Source organism: Guillardia theta (assembly GCF_000315625.1).
Source record: "Guillardia theta CCMP2712 unplaced genomic scaffold GUITHscaffold_244, whole genome shotgun sequence".
Classification (NCBI taxonomy): Eukaryota; class Cryptophyceae; order Pyrenomonadales; family Geminigeraceae; genus Guillardia; species Guillardia theta.
Window position 1 is genome coordinate 26,617 of NW_005434432.1, and position 19,632 is coordinate 46,248.

Sequence of the window (19,632 nt, forward strand, 5' to 3'; positions counted from 1 at the left end):
CTGCAGCTCTCCTTCCAGCTCCTTAGAGCTTGCTTCCAGCTCGTTGCGCTCCTGCTGCGTGTGTGCCTGGGCTTGACGAAGGGTCTGCAGCTCTCCTTCCAGCTCCTTAGAGCTTGCTTCCAGCTCGTTGCGCTCCTGCTGCGTGTGTGCCTGGGCTTGACGAAGGGTCTGCAGCTCTCCTTCCAGCTCCTTAGAGCTTGCTTCCAGCTCGTTGCGCTCCTGCTGCGTGTGTGCCTGGGCTTGACGAAGGGTCTGCAGCTCTCCTTCCAGCTCCTTAGAGCTTGCTTCCAGCTCGTTGCGCTCCTGCTGCGTGTGTGCCTGGGCTTGACGAAGGGTCTGCAGCTCTCCTTCCAGCTCCTTAGAGCTTGCTTCCAGCTCGTTGCGCTCCTGCTGCGTGTGTGCCTGGGCTTGACGAAGGGTCTGCAGCTCTCCTTCCAGCTCCTTAGAGCTTGCTTCCAGCTCGTTGCGCTCCTGCTGCGTGTGTGCCTGGGCTTGACGAAGGGTCTGCAGCTCTCCTTCCAGCTCCTTAGAGCTTGCTTCCAGCTCGTTGCGCTCCTGCTGCGTGTGTGCCTGGGCTTGACGAAGGGTCTGCAGCTCTCCTTCCAGCTCCTTAGAGCTTGCTTCCAGCTCGTTGCGCTCCTGCTGCGTGTGTGCCTGGGCTTGACGAAGGGTCTGCAGCTCTCCTTCCAGCTCCTTAGAGCTTGCTTCCAGCTCGTTGCGCTCCTGCTGCGTGTGTGCCTGGGCTTGACGAAGGGTCTGCAGCTCTTCTTCCAGCTCCTTAGAGCTTGCTTCCAGCTCGTTGCGCTCCTGCTGCATGTGTGCCTGGGCTTGACGAAGGGTCTGCAGCTCTCCTTCCAGCTCCTTAGAGCTTGCTTCCAGCTCGTTGCGCTCCTGCTGCGTGTGTGCCTGGGCTTGACGAAGGGTCTGCAGCTCTCCTTCCAGCTCCTTAGAGCTTGCTTCCAGCTCGTTGCGCTCCTGCTGCGTGTGTGCCTGGGCTTGACGAAGGGTCTGCAGCTCTCCTTCCAGCTCCTTAGAGCTTGCTTCCAGCTCGTTGCGCTCCTGCTGCGTGTGTGCCTGGGCTTGACGAAGGGTCTGCAGCTCTCCTTCCAGCTCCTTAGAGCTTGCTTCCAGCTCGTTGCGCTCCTGCTGCGTGTGTGCCTGGGCTTGACGAAGGGTCTGCAGCTCTCCTTCCAGCTCCTTAGAGCTTGCTTCCAGCTCGTTGCGCTCCTGCTGCGTGTGTGCCTGGGCTTGACGAAGGGTCTGCAGCTCTCCTTCCAGCTCCTTAGAGCTTGCTTCCAGCTCGTTGCGCTCCTGCTGCGTGTGTGCCTGGGCTTGACGAAGGGTCTGCAGCTCTCCTTCCAGCTCCTTAGAGCTTGCTTCCAGCTCGTTGCGCTCCTGCTGCATGTGTGCCTGGGCTTGACGAAGGGTCTGCAGCTCTCCTTCCAGCTCCTTAGAGCTTGCTTCCAGCTCGTTGCGCTCCTGCTGCGTGTGTGCTGGACTGACGAAGGGTCTGCAGCTCTTCTTCCAGCTCCTTAGAGCTTGCTTCCAGCTCGTTGCGCTCCTGCTGCGTGTGTGCCTGGGCTTGACGAAGGGTCTGCAGCTCTCCTTCCAGCTCCTTAGAGCTTGCTTCCAGCTCGTTGCGCTGTTGACGAAGGGTCTGCAGCTTTTTCATCTTTTTGTTCAATTTGAGTATTTTCAGCTGTATTATCTCAATCTCATCAATTTTATTTGAATCCTGTTCTATCCAGATAAGTTCCATGGTTATTTCGAGCATTGTGTTCAGGAAGGTATTGATTCCTGCAATCTCCATCTCACACATCTTTCTTTTTGTTGTGTTGACAACGAGATCACGAGATGAGTCTGTTTGTTGCCTCCAATTCTTTGTTCGTTCCCACCACGATGTTTTGAGCTCACCTGTCGAACTAACTTTTATGAGGCTCTTATGAGTATTTCAAATTACAGAGAAACAAATCAAACTTTTGTTTTAATTCCTTTAAACAGTTTTACGCCCGCGGCCGGTCAAAAATCAGTGCCGTAGGACAATCAGGAGAGACTCCGACCGCGAGGAGGCTTGACCCTGACACTGTCGCACAGGCCAAACGTCGAGAAGAGAAAAGACAGCGAGAACCAAACCCAATCCTGCCGACTGCTGTCCCCCAAACTTAACCGTCGATACCTTCACCTAAGGCTGCGCGCGGGACAATCCCGCCGCCGGCCCCGCGCCATCACGGCATGTGCCGCTGAGCGATGTCGCTGCGGCCGCCGCCGAAGGAATGAGACGCATACCGGACCGCACCTGCGATGATCGCACCGACTGCCAGTGACATGAACTGGCTTCGCCGGAACTTTCACGCCCCGGGCCCGCGGCCGCCGCGCCGCGGCCCGGCCCGCGGCCCGAGTCCCGGCAGCCCTGAGGCCGCTCCGAGGGTCAAGTTTGAAACAACCCGCCTCAGCAGATGTTATGTACCCAGGAGGGCAATGGTGGGAGGGAAGTGAAATGAAGGAATGGAGCATGGGTTGAGAAGCCGTCAATGCTAACTTGATGTCAGATGTTCCAGGTTCAAGACAATGAAGACAATGATTTGATGTCGGATCTTGCTTAATCGAGCTCAACTATAACAAATGAATTCGAATTTTGTCACGGAGATTCTATGCAGCGTCTCATTTCTTGTTTACTTGACTGCTGCAGCATCTTGCAGCTTTGAGCAATCTCATCGAGTCAGTCATCGAAGAGCGGCTATCAGTCAGTCTGAGCATGGAGGAGGCATCAGGCTGAGAGGAGGAGAGGATGGGAAGTCGGAGACGATTGTGGTGCCGACAGACTGCAAAGGAGTCGCAGAAGCCGTGAAGGTCTGCTTGTCTGCAGGTATCTCCTCATCTCATGGTATCGGCGTAGTTGGCATGTGGGCAGCTCAAGAGATACGTCACCATGCCCTCGGAGATGGAGCGAGAAGCAGGCAAGATTCTCGACCCGGACATCAACAACGTGCGTTCGCTATTGATGGGGTTGGAGCTGAGCTTGTTGGCAGTACGGCGAAGCCGTCCTCCCCGAGACTTACGAGTGGACCCCAGCGAGTGGGCAGAAGATCCGCGTGAAATGCGGAGAGTACGAGTGGGGGGGATGGTCGGACAGGAAGCAGTGCTTCAAAGACCCTCAGGAACTCATGCTCGTCTTCACCTCCGACCCTGACGCATCGTAGGCGTTGATCATTCGATCCCACCTGGACTTCCGTGGCGAAGATGGAGTGTGTTGTATGTGGTCAGCTCTGCTGGTTGAGGCGTTGAGGCTGATGCAGGTGACGGAGAATGGTTGATGGCCCTGGGCTCTTCGGGCATCTTCAAAGACGTCATGCTGCTTTCTACTCATGTATCGGAGAGGAAGAGGGGTGTCGATAGTTGTATGTGAGAGGAGGAGGAGTTGACGTATGTATGTGAGAGGAGGAAGAAGAGGGGGAGGAGGAGGAGGAAGAGGAGGAGGAGGGGGATGATGATGATGATGATGATGATGATGATGATGATGATGAGGAGGAGGAGGAGGTGGAGGAGGAGGTTTTGGTGGTGATGTCGTTGGCAGCACATGCCGGGAGTGGGGGGAGGACTGACGCTCAACATTGGGGACGGTGACTGGAGGATCGAGAATTGTCAGCTGAAGTTTGACCCTGTTGCTACTTTGAGAATGTGAGAGTGATTTGTGCGTTAGAGTATTTCCTGGGCCCTTGACGGGAGTGCTGGCGGCTAGCGGAAATGTGAGGAAGAGGGGGAGGGAGGAGAGGTGCTCACGGACCTCAGTCAAGAGTCAGTCTGCTTGATTGCATCTTGTTACCTGTCGAGCTTACAAACATCGGCACTCATGGGTGAGTCGCTTTGAGCGCTGGTCGAGGCTGAAGGTGTCAGGTATGGAATGTTCGCTTGGGGTCAGAGCGTTGTGAAGTTTGTCGGGTGCGAGGTCCAAGACTTTCAGGTTTTGTAGACATAGAGAGACGTGAGCCGATCTGTGTGCCGTCAGGTGGGAGCTGACGTCTCATTCAACGCCTCCGTTGTTTTCGAAAGGTCTTGTTGCTCGTCCTGTTGCTTTCTCACCCCCAGCAGCTGTGACGTGTCTCACAACCGCTTCGCCATCTACCTCCATGACGAGGCTCACGTCAGCATGTCCAACTGCACATTGACGCAGAACCACAAGGTGCGAGAAGGTTGTGAGTTGTGAGCTCACGCGTGTCGTTCAGAGCGCTTTTTGTGTGGGTCACCATGGCAAAGATCGAGCATCGCTAGCGCTCAGAAATGTCTCGCTGCTGGTGAGCAAGAGGGTGATCAGCATGCGAGGATGACAAGCTCGGGCAGGGCAACAAGCTGTGGAGTGACGATGACCGACCGAAGACGCTCGTCGAGGAGAATGTTGTGATTGACCTGGAGAACTTCTCTTTGCCTGTCGTCTACCGGGTGAGAAGCTGGATGGAGAAGCGAGGGGTCTTTGTCATTCCCAGCTGATTCACTTCCCCAGGACACCAACTTCACCATCGCTCATGTGGATCAAACGTTCGATGAAGAGAGCGAAGCCGAACGAGCATTCCTACACGAGTACATGACCAAGTGAGATTTTTAATCCCGCCTCCGGCTTGACTTGCTCTCAGCATTACGATGAACATCACCTCCTTGCATCCCTTGCAGGAGCCGATAAATTGGACTCTAGCGTATCCCTTCGATGATTTGGGACGCAGAATTCGTTTGAATCTGACGAGTAAATCAAGTGGATGAATCAAAGTCGTACCTCTAGTCTTGACACTGTTAAGCCCAGCCGCGGTTCTCGTTATCTTCGCCTCTCACTACCATCGGACGAGTCCGCCTCAGAAAGTGACCACAAGGACGGACTCGTAACGTATACTGTAACGGCGATCAATCATTGTATCTGGGGCGGACTTGGGTCTTTTTTCCCCCAGCTGCTCTCGAACAGCGATGGAGATGAAGATGAAGATGAAGATGAAGATGACGATGGTGGTGGTGATGATGATGACGACAACTACGATGCCAGCAAGACTTTCCTCCTCCTCCTCTTCATCTCTTTTAGAAGATCCCACCCGATCTTTTCTTCAGCCCCCGTCAACTTCCGCTGCAAATTGTCTCTATGACCCTGGGCATCAAGGTTCTGACTCCCATCACTTGGCTGTCTCAGCTGCTGCATGTCCCTGCCCGTCATCGTCTGACATCTCAGCATCTTTCAAGCTCTCCTCAGACACTGCAGAGGTTGGCTGGAACACCAATAAGGAGGCCTCAGTCGGTGACCGGGTGCTGATCGCAATCAACTTTGAGGGTCGAGGACGAGATGATGTGTACATGCTGCAGCTGCAGCTACGACGAGCTCTTGACGTCCTAGTCATGAAAGAGTACCTGACGTCTCCAGAGACGTTCTCATCGCACGCCAGATGCTTGTCCTTCACCTACGAGCATGCGCTGCCTGGTGCGCACCTGGTGAGCGTCATGCTGTTCTCCTCTGACAAGAGCGAATCGAAACCAGAGCTACTCTTCTCCTCTCATCATAACTTTCAAGTCAAGACAGATGCTCGTGTATCGCCGCCGCATAATCTCAGCACTGGCTCACCAGCCTCTCTTTTGCTCAATACCGTCAAACTAAACGGGCAAGAGGTCGAGATCCCCTTGTATCTTTGCGGTGTTCTGCGAGGAACATGCCTGGTCTTGGTTGCTGTGACAGAGACAGAGACTCTTGAAGTGTCCAACAAAGTTCTGCTGCTTGACCTGGACTGCAAACAAGGTCCCTTCAATGTTTCACTTGCTATTCCCTCGGGGAAGGAATATTCTCTGTTCGTTGCTCTTACAGAGCTCAAGGACGACTTGCCTGCAAGCCTCAAACCAGCTCTACAACTTCGAAAGTTTTTCAACTTTAACAGGTGCGTCATGAACGAGTGCTCCCTTGCCGACCACATGTCACCACCCTCTTCCGAACTTCATACTCCGGCTCTTCCTCCTACCCCAGCCGCCAACTCGGTGGCCCCTCACCCGGAGGACCTCTTGTGCTCTATACACCTTTCATTTTTCCCAGGCGAGACAGTACACGCGCTAGAAACTTTCACTGTGCAAGTCAACATGGCTGGCTTGGCCAAAGGAAGCAGATACAAGATCGTTTTGTTCATAACTCTCAAGGAGACCGGGCTGGTGATGTTCGAGAAGACCGAGGTCTTCCATGGCGATGCATTGCAGTTCATCAAGCATGACATCTCCTCCTTCTGGCCTGGAGAGTTCGTAGTGCATGCAATGCTGTTTGACGATCACTCACAAATCGAAGGTGAGGACACGATTTTGGCGAAGCTGACGAGGAAAATAGTGTCTGTTGCCTCCTGTCAGGTTTCTTACCTGTGGTCTTCCTCTGGTAGTCCTCTCTTCAACGGCTCCTTGCCCTACAAGGATGCTCCTTTCTCTGCCCCCGCTGCAAGCTCAACATCGCTTTCCGATAAGGAGCTGCCTGTCACTCTCGTGACTGTCGCTACGGTGGATCGCGCGGTCGTGCTGGTCAATGTAGCAGCTCACTGGAAGGAGGACATGGCGGTTGCCTTCTACGCGCGATCTCAGTCAGACGAGCAGCAGATCAGGCGCTTCGTGAGAGACTCACTCGGCCCGTGGTTCTCTTCTCGCGGCAGGCAACTGGAGATCGTAATGCTCACTCTTTGTCCTGATGCTGACGCGGAAGCTCGTTTCGCTGTCTTTCCGATCAACATGCTCCGAAAGATTTCATGTGCCATAGCAAAGAGCGACCTCGTCTTGTACAGCGACGTTGACATGATCCCGTCAGACTCCCTTGCGCATCAGATTCGACTTCTCTATCAAACTTCGACTGTCACGTCCCAGCAGCTGCTGGTCGTGCCATCCTTCAAGAGCAATGGTGCCTGGCCTCCTTACGCGCATGTCGAGCTGCACAACAAGTCGCTGCTCGTGAGGACTCATGCCGTCACCTTCCTTGACCTCGTCACGAGCTTCGACGCCTGTCAGGTCAACATTCCTGCAATGCCTTGCGGCCTCTGGTCGCCCTCCCACCGGTGGACAGAAGCTGGAGTCTACCATGCTCCGACCGAGTACAGCAGGTGGTTCAACACCAGCGTCGCGTACGAGGTCGACTACATCACAGGCTACGAGCCTTATGTGGTCGTCAACCGCAGCTCGTGGATGGGCAGGCATGGGGCTGGAATGTATGATGACGGCTACATCAGTTGGGGCTGGGACAAGTCCTCCCTTACTCTGGAGGCTGCGCTGCTCGGCTACTCCTTCCTCGTCCTTCCCATGGGTTTCCTCGTGCACGCCTCCTCTCAGATCAAGCAGAGACAACTCAACGTCCGCCTCTTCGCCATGGGGCAACAAATGTATCCGGGCTGGGGCCCACCAGACACTCGAGGAAGGCAGCGGTTCCATGCGATGCTGTTCTCCAATCAAGTTGACCCGCAGCCCAACGTCGCTATCCGCTCCTACCTCGTGCCAGCCTTCAAGGCCGACGGCTGCAGCATGGCAGGGCTGCGCTTGGTGCCAGCTGACCGCGTGGAGGTGTCAAAAGAAGGGCACGTGCTGCGAGTCACAGCTCAAGGGCTGTGCGAGGGCGTCGGGTATCAAATCTATGTGAGCGTGCTGCAAGCGAGCGATCGGATGCCCTTGCATAAGCTCTTCTCTCAACACACTCTCCTCCCGCGTCAGTTTGCGGGCAGCAGCCATGAGACCCAGCTGAAGCTCGGTAGGCTCCCAGCGGGAAAGGTCGTGCTAAAGCTCGAGCTTCAAGACCTGCAGGCTTCCAAAGTGCTCGAGAGAAGCGGGCGAGCAACAATCGACTGGACGGAAAGGAAGTATGAGATAGGCAAACTCGACGCCTCCTGATCCTCCTCCTCCTTCTCTTCTTCTTTCCCCTCCTCCACTCAGTGCCACAACTGATGAGTCACTCTTCCTCCCTTCCTCTTTCTCGTTTGTTCGGAGTCTAAGGCTTCGTCTTCTTCCGGGTTCCAAGTTAATACTCTTGACATGCTTCTTCGAAAGAACAAGCGAAATGATTCAACAATGGTTCTTCACTTCGTCTCTGAGAGATCTAGTCTTGTATTGTTGGCTCGAAGGCATGAGAGTCGATCTCATCCCGTTTGGCTGCAGCATGAAGTTAGTCAGTGAGCTTTGAGGTGCATCATTGGTTTTGTTGTACTTCAAAACTTCTTGCAGAGCTTTATTGACTGAAAAAGGAAAGGCAAACTTCAGTGTAGCTTGTCTTGACTTCTTTTTTTTGTCTACTTCCAAACAAGCCCGCCTCACGGTTTACCCCGACGAGCCAGAAAGTCAGTAAAGTGAGTCAGAGAAAATGAATAAGTTTATGTTTAGTCAAATATATAACTAAACTATTTGTCTGTCAACTGCCATGGAAGACACGACAAGCAGGTGCTCCTCCTCCTCCTCCTCCTCGCCTCCTCCTCCTCCTCCTCGCCTCCTCCTCCTCCTCCTCGCCCTCCTCCTCCTCCTCCTCCTCGCCTCCTCCTCCTCCTCCTCGCCTCCTCCTCCTCCTCCTCGCCCTCCTCCTCCTCCTCCTCCTCGCCTCCTCCTCCTCCTCCTCGCTTCCTCCTCCTCCTCCTCCTCGCCTCCTCCTCTCCCTCTACTTTTTCATCCTCACTCTTTTTCTAGATGCTTTCGACTCGTCATTCTCCTCATGGACGAGCTTTCCTGCCGCCTTCGCCAAGTGTTCGAGAGGTCTTTCTCGTCTACCATTGCTGCCACTCTCTCTGCTACCTCCACCCTGATCTCCCGCGCGTTTTCCTCTTCTTATTTGTGCTCCTACTGATCACAGGGAGTTTCTGCTGCGCACGCGAGTGTCATGGGGAGAGCGAGAGGTGTGCGGGCGAACCTTCTTGATGATGAATCGACGGGCGATGCTGGAGTGCAAGAGTCTCTCGGCGATTGTAAGTCAGCGACTTCTCTGCTCTTGTCTCACTTCCTGCCCTCGTCTTATTCTCCTTAGGATTATCGCGAGTTGGGCATGGGCAACCTCAAGGGTGTTTCGGTTGACGGTCTCTTCCGCATCCTCCTTCAAGTCGTTTCAAACCGCCTGAGACGACCAGACGGGCAACCTCGTTACCTCTCTTTGGTGCTGCTCTCATGCTTGCGTCCTTCCTCATCGCTGCTTGACTGTATCTTGTCGCTCGTCACGCTGCAGGTGAATCCTCTTCTTCGGCGAGCGGCGCGGAAGCCTTTTGGAGCCAACGAGGCAGCGGGTGAGAGTCCAAGGGTTGAGGAGACGCTGACGGGCAGAGCGAAGGACAAGAAACGGGAGACATCAGGGTGACGCGAGCATGCGAGGAGCTTCAAAAGTAAACAAGGAGAAGGGGAGGAAGAGGAGAGGGAAAGTGTGTGTGTGTGGGGGGAAAGAGGTTGGGAGAGGGAGAGTGAGGCTTTGAAATCTAATGGAGGGTCATGGCAGCTTGCGGCAGAATTTCTTCATGCAGGTCAGGATTCTGTGCCGTCCTTCTCAGCTGCACCAACCTACTCAACCTGCCTCGCGCAAGTGAGCGAGGGGGCAAGAGAAGGGAGCAGAGGGAGGAGGAGGAGGAGGAGAAGGGAGGAGGAGGGAGGGGGTAGAGGAGGAGGAGGAGGAGAAGGAGGAGGGCGAGGAGAAGGAGGAGGAGGAGGAGGAGGGAGGAGGAGGGAGGGGGTAGAAGAGGAGGAGGAGGGGGTAGAGGAGGAGAAGTTTGACTCCCGGCAGGTGCAGCTTGACATCTCCTCTTGACCTAGAGGAGATGTGGAACCAGACCACCAGTAACCTCAACATGTTGGGACCTCAAGGTGCTGCTAATGTTTCTTCCCTCCCCTCCTCCTCCTCATCGTGCTTGTTTACTTCTTCGGCTTCACCTCCTTGTGCCCTTCCCCTTCTTCCTCTTGCCGTCTTGCTCTCCCTGCCTCCCTTTCTGATGGTCTCGTCCAGGTCGAAGTCTCGTCTACCAGCAGCCGTGGGAGCAGCTCCGAGTCGCGTCCCTGCACGAGCTCATCCGCGAGGCCTCCGTGAGCGCGTCAGGCTGCAGCTCTGTCGCTCCCTCACTCTGACGAGGCTCAGGGAGACCATCGTCCTGCTCAGCTCCATCGTGATGGCCAACGACCCTCCCTTGTTCAAGGACGTCAAGAAGACGGAGGAGGCGAGCTTTCCCTCCCGACCTTCCTCCCCTCACTTCTTTTCCAGGTGTCTTCGCACAAACTTCGCGATGCTGTCAACAAAGTCATCGCTCATGGTCGCTTCTCCACTCGCTGCTCCCTCGCGGGCAGGTGAAGCAAAAACTGATCCTGGTCCTATCTCACTCTCCTCAGTTTGCAGCGCCCGCAGTCAAGCATGGAGCAGGAGCTCAAAATCTACAGGAGAAGTGAGCAAGGAGGGCGTGCAAGTCAGACTAGTCTGACTGCTGCATGCCAGGCCTTGCGCAGGCACAGAACGAGAGCCTTCTGGATATGCTGGAGGATGATTGAAGAGAGACGCTGGGAGGAGGCACGAGCCCAGATGCGCTGCTGGTGCTGTGCTGGTCCATGTACATAGTTGGGAGGTTGTGTGTAATAGGAATCAAGTGGAAGGACAACATAAAGAATAATGAGATGAGAGACAAGAAGAAAATCACGAGGCAAGCGCAAAGTTCTGCTGCATACCATCAGCGAGTGAGACACACCTCCTCGTTTTCACCTTCCCCGTCTCCTCTCGCTCTCTCTGCATGCTCACAGCTGCCGGCCCGTTGAGTTTGCTTCCTCCATCGAGAGGCGTGCGAGGAAGAACCTGAGTCAAGTCATAGGCGGCGACTGAAGCCTCTCACCCGGTACCTTAGTGGTGGAAACAGAGGAGGTAGAAGGGGTGGTCGAAGCAGAGGTTGAGGAGGAAGAGGAGGGGGTGGTGGAGGAGGCGATGACAGGAGACGCACTGAGGCCGCCATGGAAGTTCAAGCTAGCAAGCTGAGGCAGGATTTTGAGTAAGCGAGAGGTGGGTAGAATGACGAGGGTGACTTACAGCTGAAGGCACAGCTGGGGTAGCAGGAGAAGGCGGAAGATGAGCGCGCTTGGGAGTCTGAAGGGGAGTAGGAAGAGGCTTGTCCTTTGACGTCCTGCGAGCTTTGCGTCACTCCCTCTCCTTGCCCAGCACGGTCCTTACCCCACGAGCCCTGCCGCCTCCAGCTGGGTTTTCGCCTGACAAGGAAGAGGATCGTTGCGCTCGAGGGGCTGCAGCGTCTTGCCGTTCATGCAGTCCTTGCAGTCGCACTTGGAGGAGCAGCTGACGCCGAACTCGAAGCACTCGCAGTACCTGAAGCAAGGATGAGGGTGAACGAGCAGACGGAGGCAAAGGAGAGATAGAGCGAAGGAGAGTGAAGAGAGGAAACCTGACACTGGGAAGGAGAGGAATGAAGCGGGAGAGAGAAATGGGGCGAGAGACAAAAAGGACGACAAGACAAGCAACGGACTCACTTCTTTAGGCACTTGGAATTCTTGCATTTGCATCCTCGGACATGCTGCTTGGGTTTGCTCTCTACGCTCACACTTGCTGCGTCACCTTCCGCCCTCACGCGGTCCGCGAAGGCAAGCGGGTCTGAAGTTTTGATGTGCTCGATGGCCGCAAGTCGTTCCTGCAGGAGCTTAAGTCCGCTTCCTCTACCCTCCTCTCCTCACCTGCTCGTGCTGTCCGTCGTTGTAACAATCGACGCAGTCGCATCCTTCACAGAGCAGAGCAGCACGGAAGCAGACGCAATACTGGCGGACACACTTCGACTTCTTGCACTTGCACATCTTCGAAGGGTCTCGAGCTCGTGACGACTTCGACACACTTGACGTCATGCTTGTGGTACTTGCGATAGCCTGACTGTTGGAAGAAACCTTTTGAACTTCAGCCCTGACTGTTGACGTGGTTGGTGTCGTGGATGTTGGTGGTGTAGATATGCCGCTAGTCGCCGATGCCTTGGCAGCTGGAGGTGTTGGTGTTGGTGTTGCTGGAGGAGGAGAAGGTTCTGTCTTGTGTGAGCTTGAATGTTTCGCCGGTTCCTGGGCCATCGCGTTGTTTGGCTTCATTTTCGGTTTGTCTTCGACTTGCTTGTCCTGTCATTACCTCATCCACTAGCTCAAAGTCACAGCAGCCCTCACCTCATCCTCTCGCGATAGCTCACGATCGAACTCGCTGCCGTAGGAGAGTCTGCTGCTTCCATCGCCCTCTAGGTGACAGACCTCCTCTTGGTTCAGCTCCACCTCAAGGCTCCTGGCCTTCCTCGTCATTCCCCGACCACAGAGAGCTAAGCAGCTCAACCTTCTAAGTTGATATCTCCTGTGCCTCATTGGGCCCGCTAGAATGATTGGTTTGGTGTTACCAGTCTTGTTGATGAAGTCGCCGAAGGCTCCAATGGACACAGTCTCACTTGTTACCTTCTCAGCTGTGAGTCTTGATCATCGTTGCGAGAACTCAAGTCGTACCTCATTCTCTCCGAAGCACATCAGCTGCAGTTGAGGTGAACGGGGGGTGAGCAGCTGAGAAGATGATTCTCGCGACGAGTCTTCAATCAACGTTCTCCTCACTTTCTTGTTGGAGGAGGCTGGCGTTTTCAAGTCTTTGCTTCTGCAAACAATTCAGGCAACATGAAACATAATGATCTTTCATTGACATTGGAGGGGAGATTTCTTGAGACGGGAAGGCCCAGGAGGAAACAGAAGAGTTCGTCACTGTGGGTGAACCAGGAAGAAATCCTAAGGCACTTTGCGTGAAGTAGCCGAGAGGCTGTGAGAGATGGTCAAAGGAGGAGGAGATTTCGCATCGAATCTCACAGATGAAGGAGTGTGAAATGTCGTTGCAGGTCGTTTCCGATCCACACTGTTGAGGTTGGGAAGATTGGAAGCGAATCCAGAGAAAGGAGAAGCCGGACAGGAGCCTGAAAACTCTTCCGCTCTCACCATTCGCCTGCCGACCAACTTTCAATTCAGGCAGCGTTATCGAAGAGCCGAACCCTTCCGAGACAGGAGGAGAGTTCAGAGAGTCTAAAAGTTGTAGCCGACATGTCTTCGGGGTAAGGGCAAACTCACGAGAGAGCTCGTCTGCTCAAGTTATGTCAGAGTGCATCGAGAAGAAGTAGGCGCCGCCCACCTGGCGGCAGCGGAGAGAGCCGATCCCGAGACCTCTTTGCTGCCATGTTGCAATGACAACCTTGGCAACGATCCGATCAGCGACAAGAACACTACTGATGTGACGTGGTCTGAGATCTAAACAAGATAAGAGCAGGACAGGACAACCAGCCAGCAGTATCCTTCCCGAATCAAGTGATAAATGTGTACACGAGAAGCAAGGAAGAGGAGAACCAGGAAGAGGATAGGAGCGAGAGGGGCCCCGAGGGAGGGGCCGGGCGAGGGAGCGAAGGGCGGGGAGCGGGAACGAGGGAAAGGAGGAGGAGGCGGAGGAGGAGGAGGAGGAGGAGGAGGAGGAGGAGGAGGAGGAGGCTGAGTCAGCGTCGATCGACACATTCAAGCCAAGAATCTGAACTAAGAGAAGGAGAAAGAAGCGAAGGAAAATCAGGAACTTGCTCGACATCAAGGACGCAATGAGGCGCGGGATCAGCGAGGGTTTGATGCACACAAGAGGACGAGGAGGTTGGGACGAGCATGACAAGGGAGGCGGAGGGGAGGAGGCGATGGGTGCGGAAGTGTATGTAGCCGGAGGGAGAGGACGGTGGGCAGCAGAGCAAGGGAGGGGAGGAGCACGGCGAGTTGCCCGACACTGCATGGGTGAAGGGCTTGGTGGCGGGGAGGGGCTTGGTGGCGGGATAGGAAATGGTAGGGTAATCCTACAGTATCATCGAGGGGTAGGGGTAATGACCCTCGTTCACAAGGTTATTTACATGGGAAATCAAGGGGTGATACAACAGTAATATCTTCTAGGGTGGGTTTAGACGAGATTAAGGGGGTGGGGTATTATGATCTCGGGGCAGACATTGGGTAACAGGAGGGGTACATTGAGGAATTTGGTGGGGTAGGGTATCATTCCTGTGGGTATTGGTAAACATTGGTAGGGTAGACAATCACGGAGGGGTAGGTGAAGGTGGGTGAGGGAGCTGGAAAGGGGGGGTAGTCTATGGTCATCGGGTTTCAGTGCCCCGCCGGGGCCCGGTGCCGCCCGGCGCCGAGTCAACTTGATGATGAGTCAAGTGACTGACCTCCACCGACTCTCACAAGCGGCAGCTCACAGAGTCAGCGCTACCAGCAGCAGCAATCAGAAGCAGCAGCAGCACAGTGAGCAGCAGCAGCAGCAGCAGCCGCGAGCACTGCGGCAGCAGCAGCTGAGCAGCAGCAGCAGCTGAGCAGCGCGACAGCCTCCTGCGAGGCCCCCGCCGGGTCACACGGTGCTACACGTCATATTGCTCTTTCATAAGTTCGGTCCTTTTTCATCTATTACAATGATCATCGTGTTCATGTCGGTCGTTCGAGTCGGCTGCCAAGCATCCTCAAGGCTCAAGGGCCCACCATGGAACCTCAACGAGGGCAGGTGGCTCAGTGTAGAGGCCTGCAGACATGCAGTCAGCCTCCTGCACCTCCTGCACCTCCTGCACCTCCGCTCCCCTCACCTTTCTGCCTCTCTTGCGGCACAGGGAAGAGAAGAGGAGCATCCTGCTGCTTATCCAGCTCAACGTCTCAACCCTCCCCTCCTCTCGCTCCTCTCCCTTCACTCACCGCGACGCAGTCCTTGGACACCGAGACTGTCATGCCCTCCGCGTTTGAGATGCACCTTATGTGCGGCCCAATGGACCCACACTTCCGCTCCTTCCTCGCCTGCGCTCACATTTCAACGCCAACTGCTGCTTGGGACTATTGCCTGACCACTGTAGACGGCTCCTGATCCTTCTTCTTTTCGCGTTCTCGTTTCCTGGTAGACTGTCCCTCCTGCATTCGACATCATCGTCATCGTCTGACTCAGATGTTGGGAGCGTCAGTAGCACCGCATTCAGGATTCTCTCTATCGTCGATGCTGTCTTCTCATCTTTCTCCCTGCAGCGACATCACGAGGGCCCTGATCTCTAGCACCTGACTTGTTCGATTGCTCCTTTCGTCTTCGCAGATGTTCTGTGCGAGAGATCACACACTCTCAACAAGTTCCTGAGGGCAGCACCAGCTCGTCTTGCGAGGGTCATCGGATCTGCTTCCTTCCTTTCGCTCTTCTCTTTCTGTCACCAGCATGTCACAGCCAACGCGATTCGGATTAGCCTCACCATCATGGGCAGCGCTAGCATGTCGTGTTCGCGACTACGCCTGCTTGATTGTTTTGAAGCTTCGGGAACGAGTGAACGACTGGGAGAACAAGCTTGCTCTCACATCTCGAGACGCTGTCGTTGCCATCAGAGATCTCGTCCGAAAGCTCATCTGTCATGATGTCATCTCGGAGAACTTGAACAAAACAACATCACCCTCTTGCTCTGCCACGTCTGCGTCCGGGTTGTACTCATCGCTATAATATCCTTATCAGCAGGGCGAAGGGCAATGCATGCACATGCTGCGCAAACCTGGAGCGAGGTGTTTGCTTGATCGTTTCAGAGCTTGAGTGAGAACAGATCAATACGTTCCTCGCTAGCCCCTTCAACACCAATATACCTGTCTTCCCATGCGCCGGGGATAGCAAGCTGAACCAGCAACTTCAGCAGCGTTACAAGCAGGAAATTCTCACCTTGATAACAATGCTGACAGGGTTGCTTCGACCCGGGAATGGAACTCCATGCACCTTCAGTCAAAAAGGTCAAGAAAACATCAGCGATTCAACCTGTCAGTGTCACCTTGGGCCAGACTTTGTATCGCGGCAAGTCTGATTTCTGACGATGTTGATTCAGACACCATCAGTTTCGAACCAACAATATACCGTAGCAGCTTGAGTGGGGAGCTTGATCTTCAGCTTCGGGATTGAGATTGGAAGATCTGCAGAGACAATGAGGGCGAACGGGAGGACGAGGAAGTGACCGGCGCTAATCTCCTTCTTCTTAAAGAACTTCTTGCGAAACTCGATCGGAAGCGTACACTTGCATCGCTCAGTCCGCTGCTTCCCAACCATCAGCAAGGCGGATCTTCAAGCAAAATGTCGTACCTGGCCGTTGAGCTTGATGACGACATGGCATCTCCACTTAAGCTGCAGCAAAATTAGACGATAATGCAGCCCATCTTTCACAGGCATGTATCTTCATCTCTCAGCACGTATCTTCATCTCTCAGCACGTATCTTCATCTCTCAGCATGTATCTTCATCTCTCAGCATGTATCTTCATCTCTCAGCATGTATCTTCATCTCTCAGCATGTATCTTCATCTCTCAGCACGTATCTTCATCTCTCAGCATGTATCTTCATCTCTCAGCATGTATCTTCATCTCTCAGCATGTATCTTCATCTCTCAGCATGTATCTTCATCTCTCAGCATGTATCTTCATCTCTCAGCATGTATCTTCATCTCTCAGCACGTATCTTCATCTCTCAGCATGTATCTTCATCTCTCAGCATGTATCTTCATCTCTCAGCATGTATCTTCATCTCTCAGCATGTATCTTCATCTCTCAGCACGTATCTTCATCTCTCAGCACGTATCTTCATCTCTCAGCATGTATCTTCATCTCTCAGCATGTATCTTCATCTCTCAGCATGTATCTTCATCTCTCAGCATGTATCTTCATCTCTCAGCATGTATCTTCATCTCTCAGCATGTATCTTCATCTCTCAGCATGTATCTTCATCTCTCAGCACGTATCTTCATCTCTCAGCATGTATCTTCATCTCTCAGCATGTATCTTCATCTCTCAGCATGTATCTTCATCTCTCAGCATGTATCTTCATCTCTCAGCATGTATCTTCATCTCTCAGCATGTATCTTCATCTCTCAGCATATCTTGTCAGATTCCAACTCCCTATCTCATCCTCTCTTCACCCCGTCTCCCTCCTCTTCCTGTCGCATCGTACCTCCTCAGCCTCCTCCGCCATGCCGCGAGCGTCTGCTGCCCTGGGAAGGTCGTAGAGAGAGGCTAATAAAGGGACTAAGAAACGTCAGAAAATCGAAGCTGTCCTTTACTCTGAGGCGGATGAAGTAGAAGCGACTCAAGTCTCCTCTTCTACCCTCCTCACTTGTACTCTCCTCCTGCCCCTCTTCTCTTACCTATCCTCCTACATCTCCCCCCTTATCTATCCTCCTACATCTCCCCCCTTATCTATCCTCCTACATCTCCCCCCTTATCTTTCCTCCTACATCTCCCCCCTTATCTATCCCGTCGCCCCCAACCTGCTCGCACATGAATTCAAACTGGCTTCTCTTCACGCTTCTGTTTTGTCTTCATCTTCCTATCCTGGCGTTTCCTTGCAAAGTCGACCATTGCGCGGAGCAGGATGTTTGAGGTTGCGAGGAGCAAACAAGCGCTACATGTATCAACAGCTCCCGCCTCCAATGACAGGTGAGCCTCTTCAAACTAGTCTGGAATGGGAAAATACCTAGACGAGGCTTGTACACTAGAAGAGGCTCGTGAAACTGACGATGCTGGCAGTCTGCGAGGGGACGTATGAGAAGTTTGACATCGACAACTTCACATACAACGAGACGATCAGTGAGGTCAGCTCGATCTTTCTCTTCCTCTGCTCCTAGAGCTACTCCCGTTGCATGCCTGTGCTGCCATCAAGCTGACTTACAGTGAAGCTTCGGACCGACGACATGGAAATGCCAATCTTAAGCATGTTAGTCACCAGGGCGAAAGAAGGGGGAGAAGAGCTCTTGGTGAGGGATGACTGAGATGATGATGATGAGACGATGTTGGTGACGAGAGAGAGGATGATGTTGGGATAGGAGACATTATGATGATATATGTGTGCATTGATGGACGCAAGTGAGGGAACATGCTGAATGTCTTCACAGGTGACAGGAGACGGTGAAGGTCGCATCCGAGTGTGGGAAACGGAGACTTGGAAGCAGCTCGTGCAGTTTGCCGGGCATCGCTGCGGCGTGACGACGATGATCGTTGCGGAGACAGGTCAGATCATTAGCGGCGGAGCAGACAACGACATCTGGAGTTGGAACCTCCTCTCCTTCAAGGGCGAAAAGTTGATCGCTGGAGTCCCTCCGGTACTTGACGTCCTCGTCCTATCTCCTCCCACTCTTCTCACTCACTTCTTGCCCAGATCGCCATGAACGCCTTCATGGACTTGAAGACTGCACTCACTGTCACATGGAACGGACACGACGCTTCCATCTTCAGCCTCGGCCTGGTCAACGCGACGCGGGAAGGAGTGGAGGAGGCAGGAGGAGGAGACAGAAAGTTCGAGTGGAAGGGGAGTCTGGTCAGGACGAAGGAGGAGGTTGAGGGTGATGGAGGCTTCTTCCGGGCGCTAGTGAGTGGTGACTTCCACGGCAAGATCATGGTGAGGAGGGGAGGGGAGGGGAGTTGAGGGGAGTTGAGGGGAGGAGGGGAGAAGGGGAGGCTAGGTGAGTTGAGGGGAGGAGGGGAGGAGGGGAGTTCGAAATGGGAGCAATGAGAGAGAAGAAGGAACTCATGAAAGGCTGAGAGCAGGTGTGGGACACGCGGGTGAAGCCTCCTGAGCTAGTCGCTGAGCTGGACGATCACGCGGGCCCAGTGAGGAGAAAGGGAGGAGGAGGGAGGAGATGACGAGGGGGTGGACAGGTGCGAGTGCTGGAGGCTCAGGAAGAGAAGAACTTGTTGTTCTCTGCGGGGGAGGTGAAGTGGGGGTGAGGGTTTGTTTCCTGCTCATGCCATGCAGGACTGGGCGATCAATGTTTGGAGAACGGACACATTCAAGCTCGTGAGGAGGCTGATGGGTCACGGGGCTCCGGTAGGGAGGGAGGGAGGGAGGGAAGAATGGCGGAGGTGAAGATCAAGCAGGTCCGGTGCTTGAGGAGAGTTGGCGAGCTGTTGCTGAGCGGGTCCATGGATTGTTCGCTGAGAGGTGAGGACGGTCGTCTGCCCTCGAGGTGACGCGAAAGCAGGATGGAACCTCCTGGCTGGTGGACAACCGGTGGATCTAGCTCTCAACCATACCGGGTACTGCATCCTCCTCCGATGTTCAGCTGACCCTCAGGAAGGTGGGTGATGAACATGCACGTGGACGAGGCGCGGGAGCGGATTATCACCGGGTGAATATGGCGAGGGGTAGGAGGGGGAAGGGAAGGCTGAGAGGAGGAGCAGGTGTAGCGACGGTGGGGTCTACGTGTGGGACTTGAGTTCGCATGCGCTCCTCTCAGAGACTCCAAGTGAGTAGGAAAATGCTCCTTCTCCTCCTCACCTTGTGGCAGCTCATGACGGGTGGGTCCTTGCCCTGGCCATGGTGACCGGTACAGCATGCTCTTGATGATGGCAGGGACCTGACGGTGGGCAGGCGGACGAGTCGTCTCCTCCTCCAGCGAGCTTGATCTCGCCATTCGCCCGCTAGAGCTCTGCTAGCGACAAGCTTGACCAGTTTGATGCACCTTCATTCAACGATACCCTCTCCTTACGCGTCCACCCTCTTGACCTCCGCTCGGTCGCATCCTTTCACCAACTCAGAAACCAGCAGGAGAGGCTGGCAGGGCAGCAGGAGCAGCAGGGCATTTGGTATGGGAAAGAAGTTGCGAAGCAAGGCCGAAAAAGGAGGAGGAGGAGGAGGAGG

The 19,632-nt window shown here is 54.4% G+C and overlaps 7 protein-coding genes across 7 annotated transcripts; 4 read left to right on the top strand and 3 right to left on the bottom strand.

The window, feature by feature from the left end:
• Positions 1–1,450: 1,450 nt before the first annotated feature.
• GUITHDRAFT_121642 (hypothetical protein) lies at positions 1,451–1,819 on the bottom strand (the record flags this gene model as incomplete). The annotated part of the gene is made up of 1 exon (XM_005819105.1): positions 1,451–1,819. One exon carries the CDS (start codon positions 1,817–1,819, stop codon positions 1,451–1,453), a length of 369 nt encoding a protein of 122 aa, XP_005819162.1.
• Positions 1,820–2,622: 803 nt separating this feature from the next.
• GUITHDRAFT_121643 (hypothetical protein) lies at positions 2,623–7,866 on the top strand (the record flags this gene model as incomplete). The annotated part of the gene is made up of 14 exons (XM_005819106.1): positions 2,623–2,850; positions 2,897–2,986; positions 3,030–3,092; positions 3,201–3,296; positions 3,575–3,620; positions 3,676–3,746; positions 3,790–3,854; positions 3,895–3,961; positions 4,007–4,050; positions 4,090–4,180; positions 4,224–4,292; positions 4,339–4,437; positions 4,499–4,587; positions 4,935–7,866. 14 exons carry the CDS (start codon positions 2,623–2,625, stop codon positions 7,864–7,866), a joined length of 4,050 nt encoding a protein of 1,349 aa, XP_005819163.1.
• Positions 7,867–8,876: 1,010 nt separating this feature from the next.
• On the top strand, positions 8,877–10,476 carry GUITHDRAFT_121644 (hypothetical protein; the record flags this gene model as incomplete). Its single annotated transcript, XM_005819107.1, has 9 exons — positions 8,877–8,924; positions 8,984–9,109; positions 9,179–9,303; positions 9,725–9,804; positions 9,944–10,028; positions 10,073–10,133; positions 10,196–10,278; positions 10,321–10,373; positions 10,424–10,476. The coding sequence occupies 9 exons, from the start codon at positions 8,877–8,879 to the stop codon at positions 10,474–10,476; spliced, it is 714 nt and encodes a 237-aa protein (XP_005819164.1).
• Positions 10,477–10,618: 142 nt separating this feature from the next.
• GUITHDRAFT_148793 (hypothetical protein) lies at positions 10,619–13,157 on the bottom strand (the record flags this gene model as incomplete). Its single annotated transcript, XM_005819108.1, has 13 exons — positions 10,619–10,639; positions 10,685–10,774; positions 11,003–11,096; positions 11,144–11,293; positions 11,455–11,612; positions 11,656–12,078; positions 12,124–12,235; positions 12,284–12,399; positions 12,448–12,501; positions 12,550–12,589; positions 12,796–12,841; positions 12,922–13,062; positions 13,112–13,157. 13 exons carry the CDS (start codon positions 13,155–13,157, stop codon positions 10,619–10,621), a joined length of 1,491 nt encoding a protein of 496 aa, XP_005819165.1.
• Positions 13,158–14,462: 1,305 nt separating this feature from the next.
• GUITHDRAFT_121646 (hypothetical protein) lies at positions 14,463–16,174 on the bottom strand (the record flags this gene model as incomplete). The annotated part of the gene is made up of 16 exons (XM_005819109.1): positions 14,463–14,521; positions 14,583–14,628; positions 14,689–14,787; positions 14,836–14,898; positions 14,955–15,003; positions 15,040–15,179; positions 15,225–15,283; positions 15,328–15,375; positions 15,420–15,460; positions 15,516–15,548; positions 15,604–15,632; positions 15,677–15,730; positions 15,783–15,818; positions 15,866–15,921; positions 15,964–16,039; positions 16,088–16,174. 16 exons carry the CDS (start codon positions 16,172–16,174, stop codon positions 14,463–14,465), a joined length of 975 nt encoding a protein of 324 aa, XP_005819166.1.
• Positions 16,175–16,218: 44 nt separating this feature from the next.
• Positions 16,219–17,013, top strand: GUITHDRAFT_82550 (hypothetical protein; the record flags this gene model as incomplete). The annotated part of the gene is made up of 1 exon (XM_005819110.1): positions 16,219–17,013. A coding segment is annotated over one exon (795 nt), but the record flags the coding sequence as incomplete, so codon positions are not given.
• Positions 17,014–17,457: 444 nt separating this feature from the next.
• Positions 17,458–19,427, top strand: GUITHDRAFT_121647 (hypothetical protein; the record flags this gene model as incomplete). Its single annotated transcript, XM_005819111.1, has 14 exons — positions 17,458–17,482; positions 17,523–17,582; positions 17,667–17,749; positions 17,888–18,094; positions 18,151–18,390; positions 18,540–18,602; positions 18,651–18,704; positions 18,748–18,819; positions 18,870–18,933; positions 18,974–19,028; positions 19,070–19,120; positions 19,173–19,237; positions 19,280–19,318; positions 19,363–19,427. 14 exons carry the CDS (start codon positions 17,458–17,460, stop codon positions 19,425–19,427), a joined length of 1,143 nt encoding a protein of 380 aa, XP_005819168.1.
• Between the last annotated feature and the right edge of the window lie 205 nt (positions 19,428–19,632).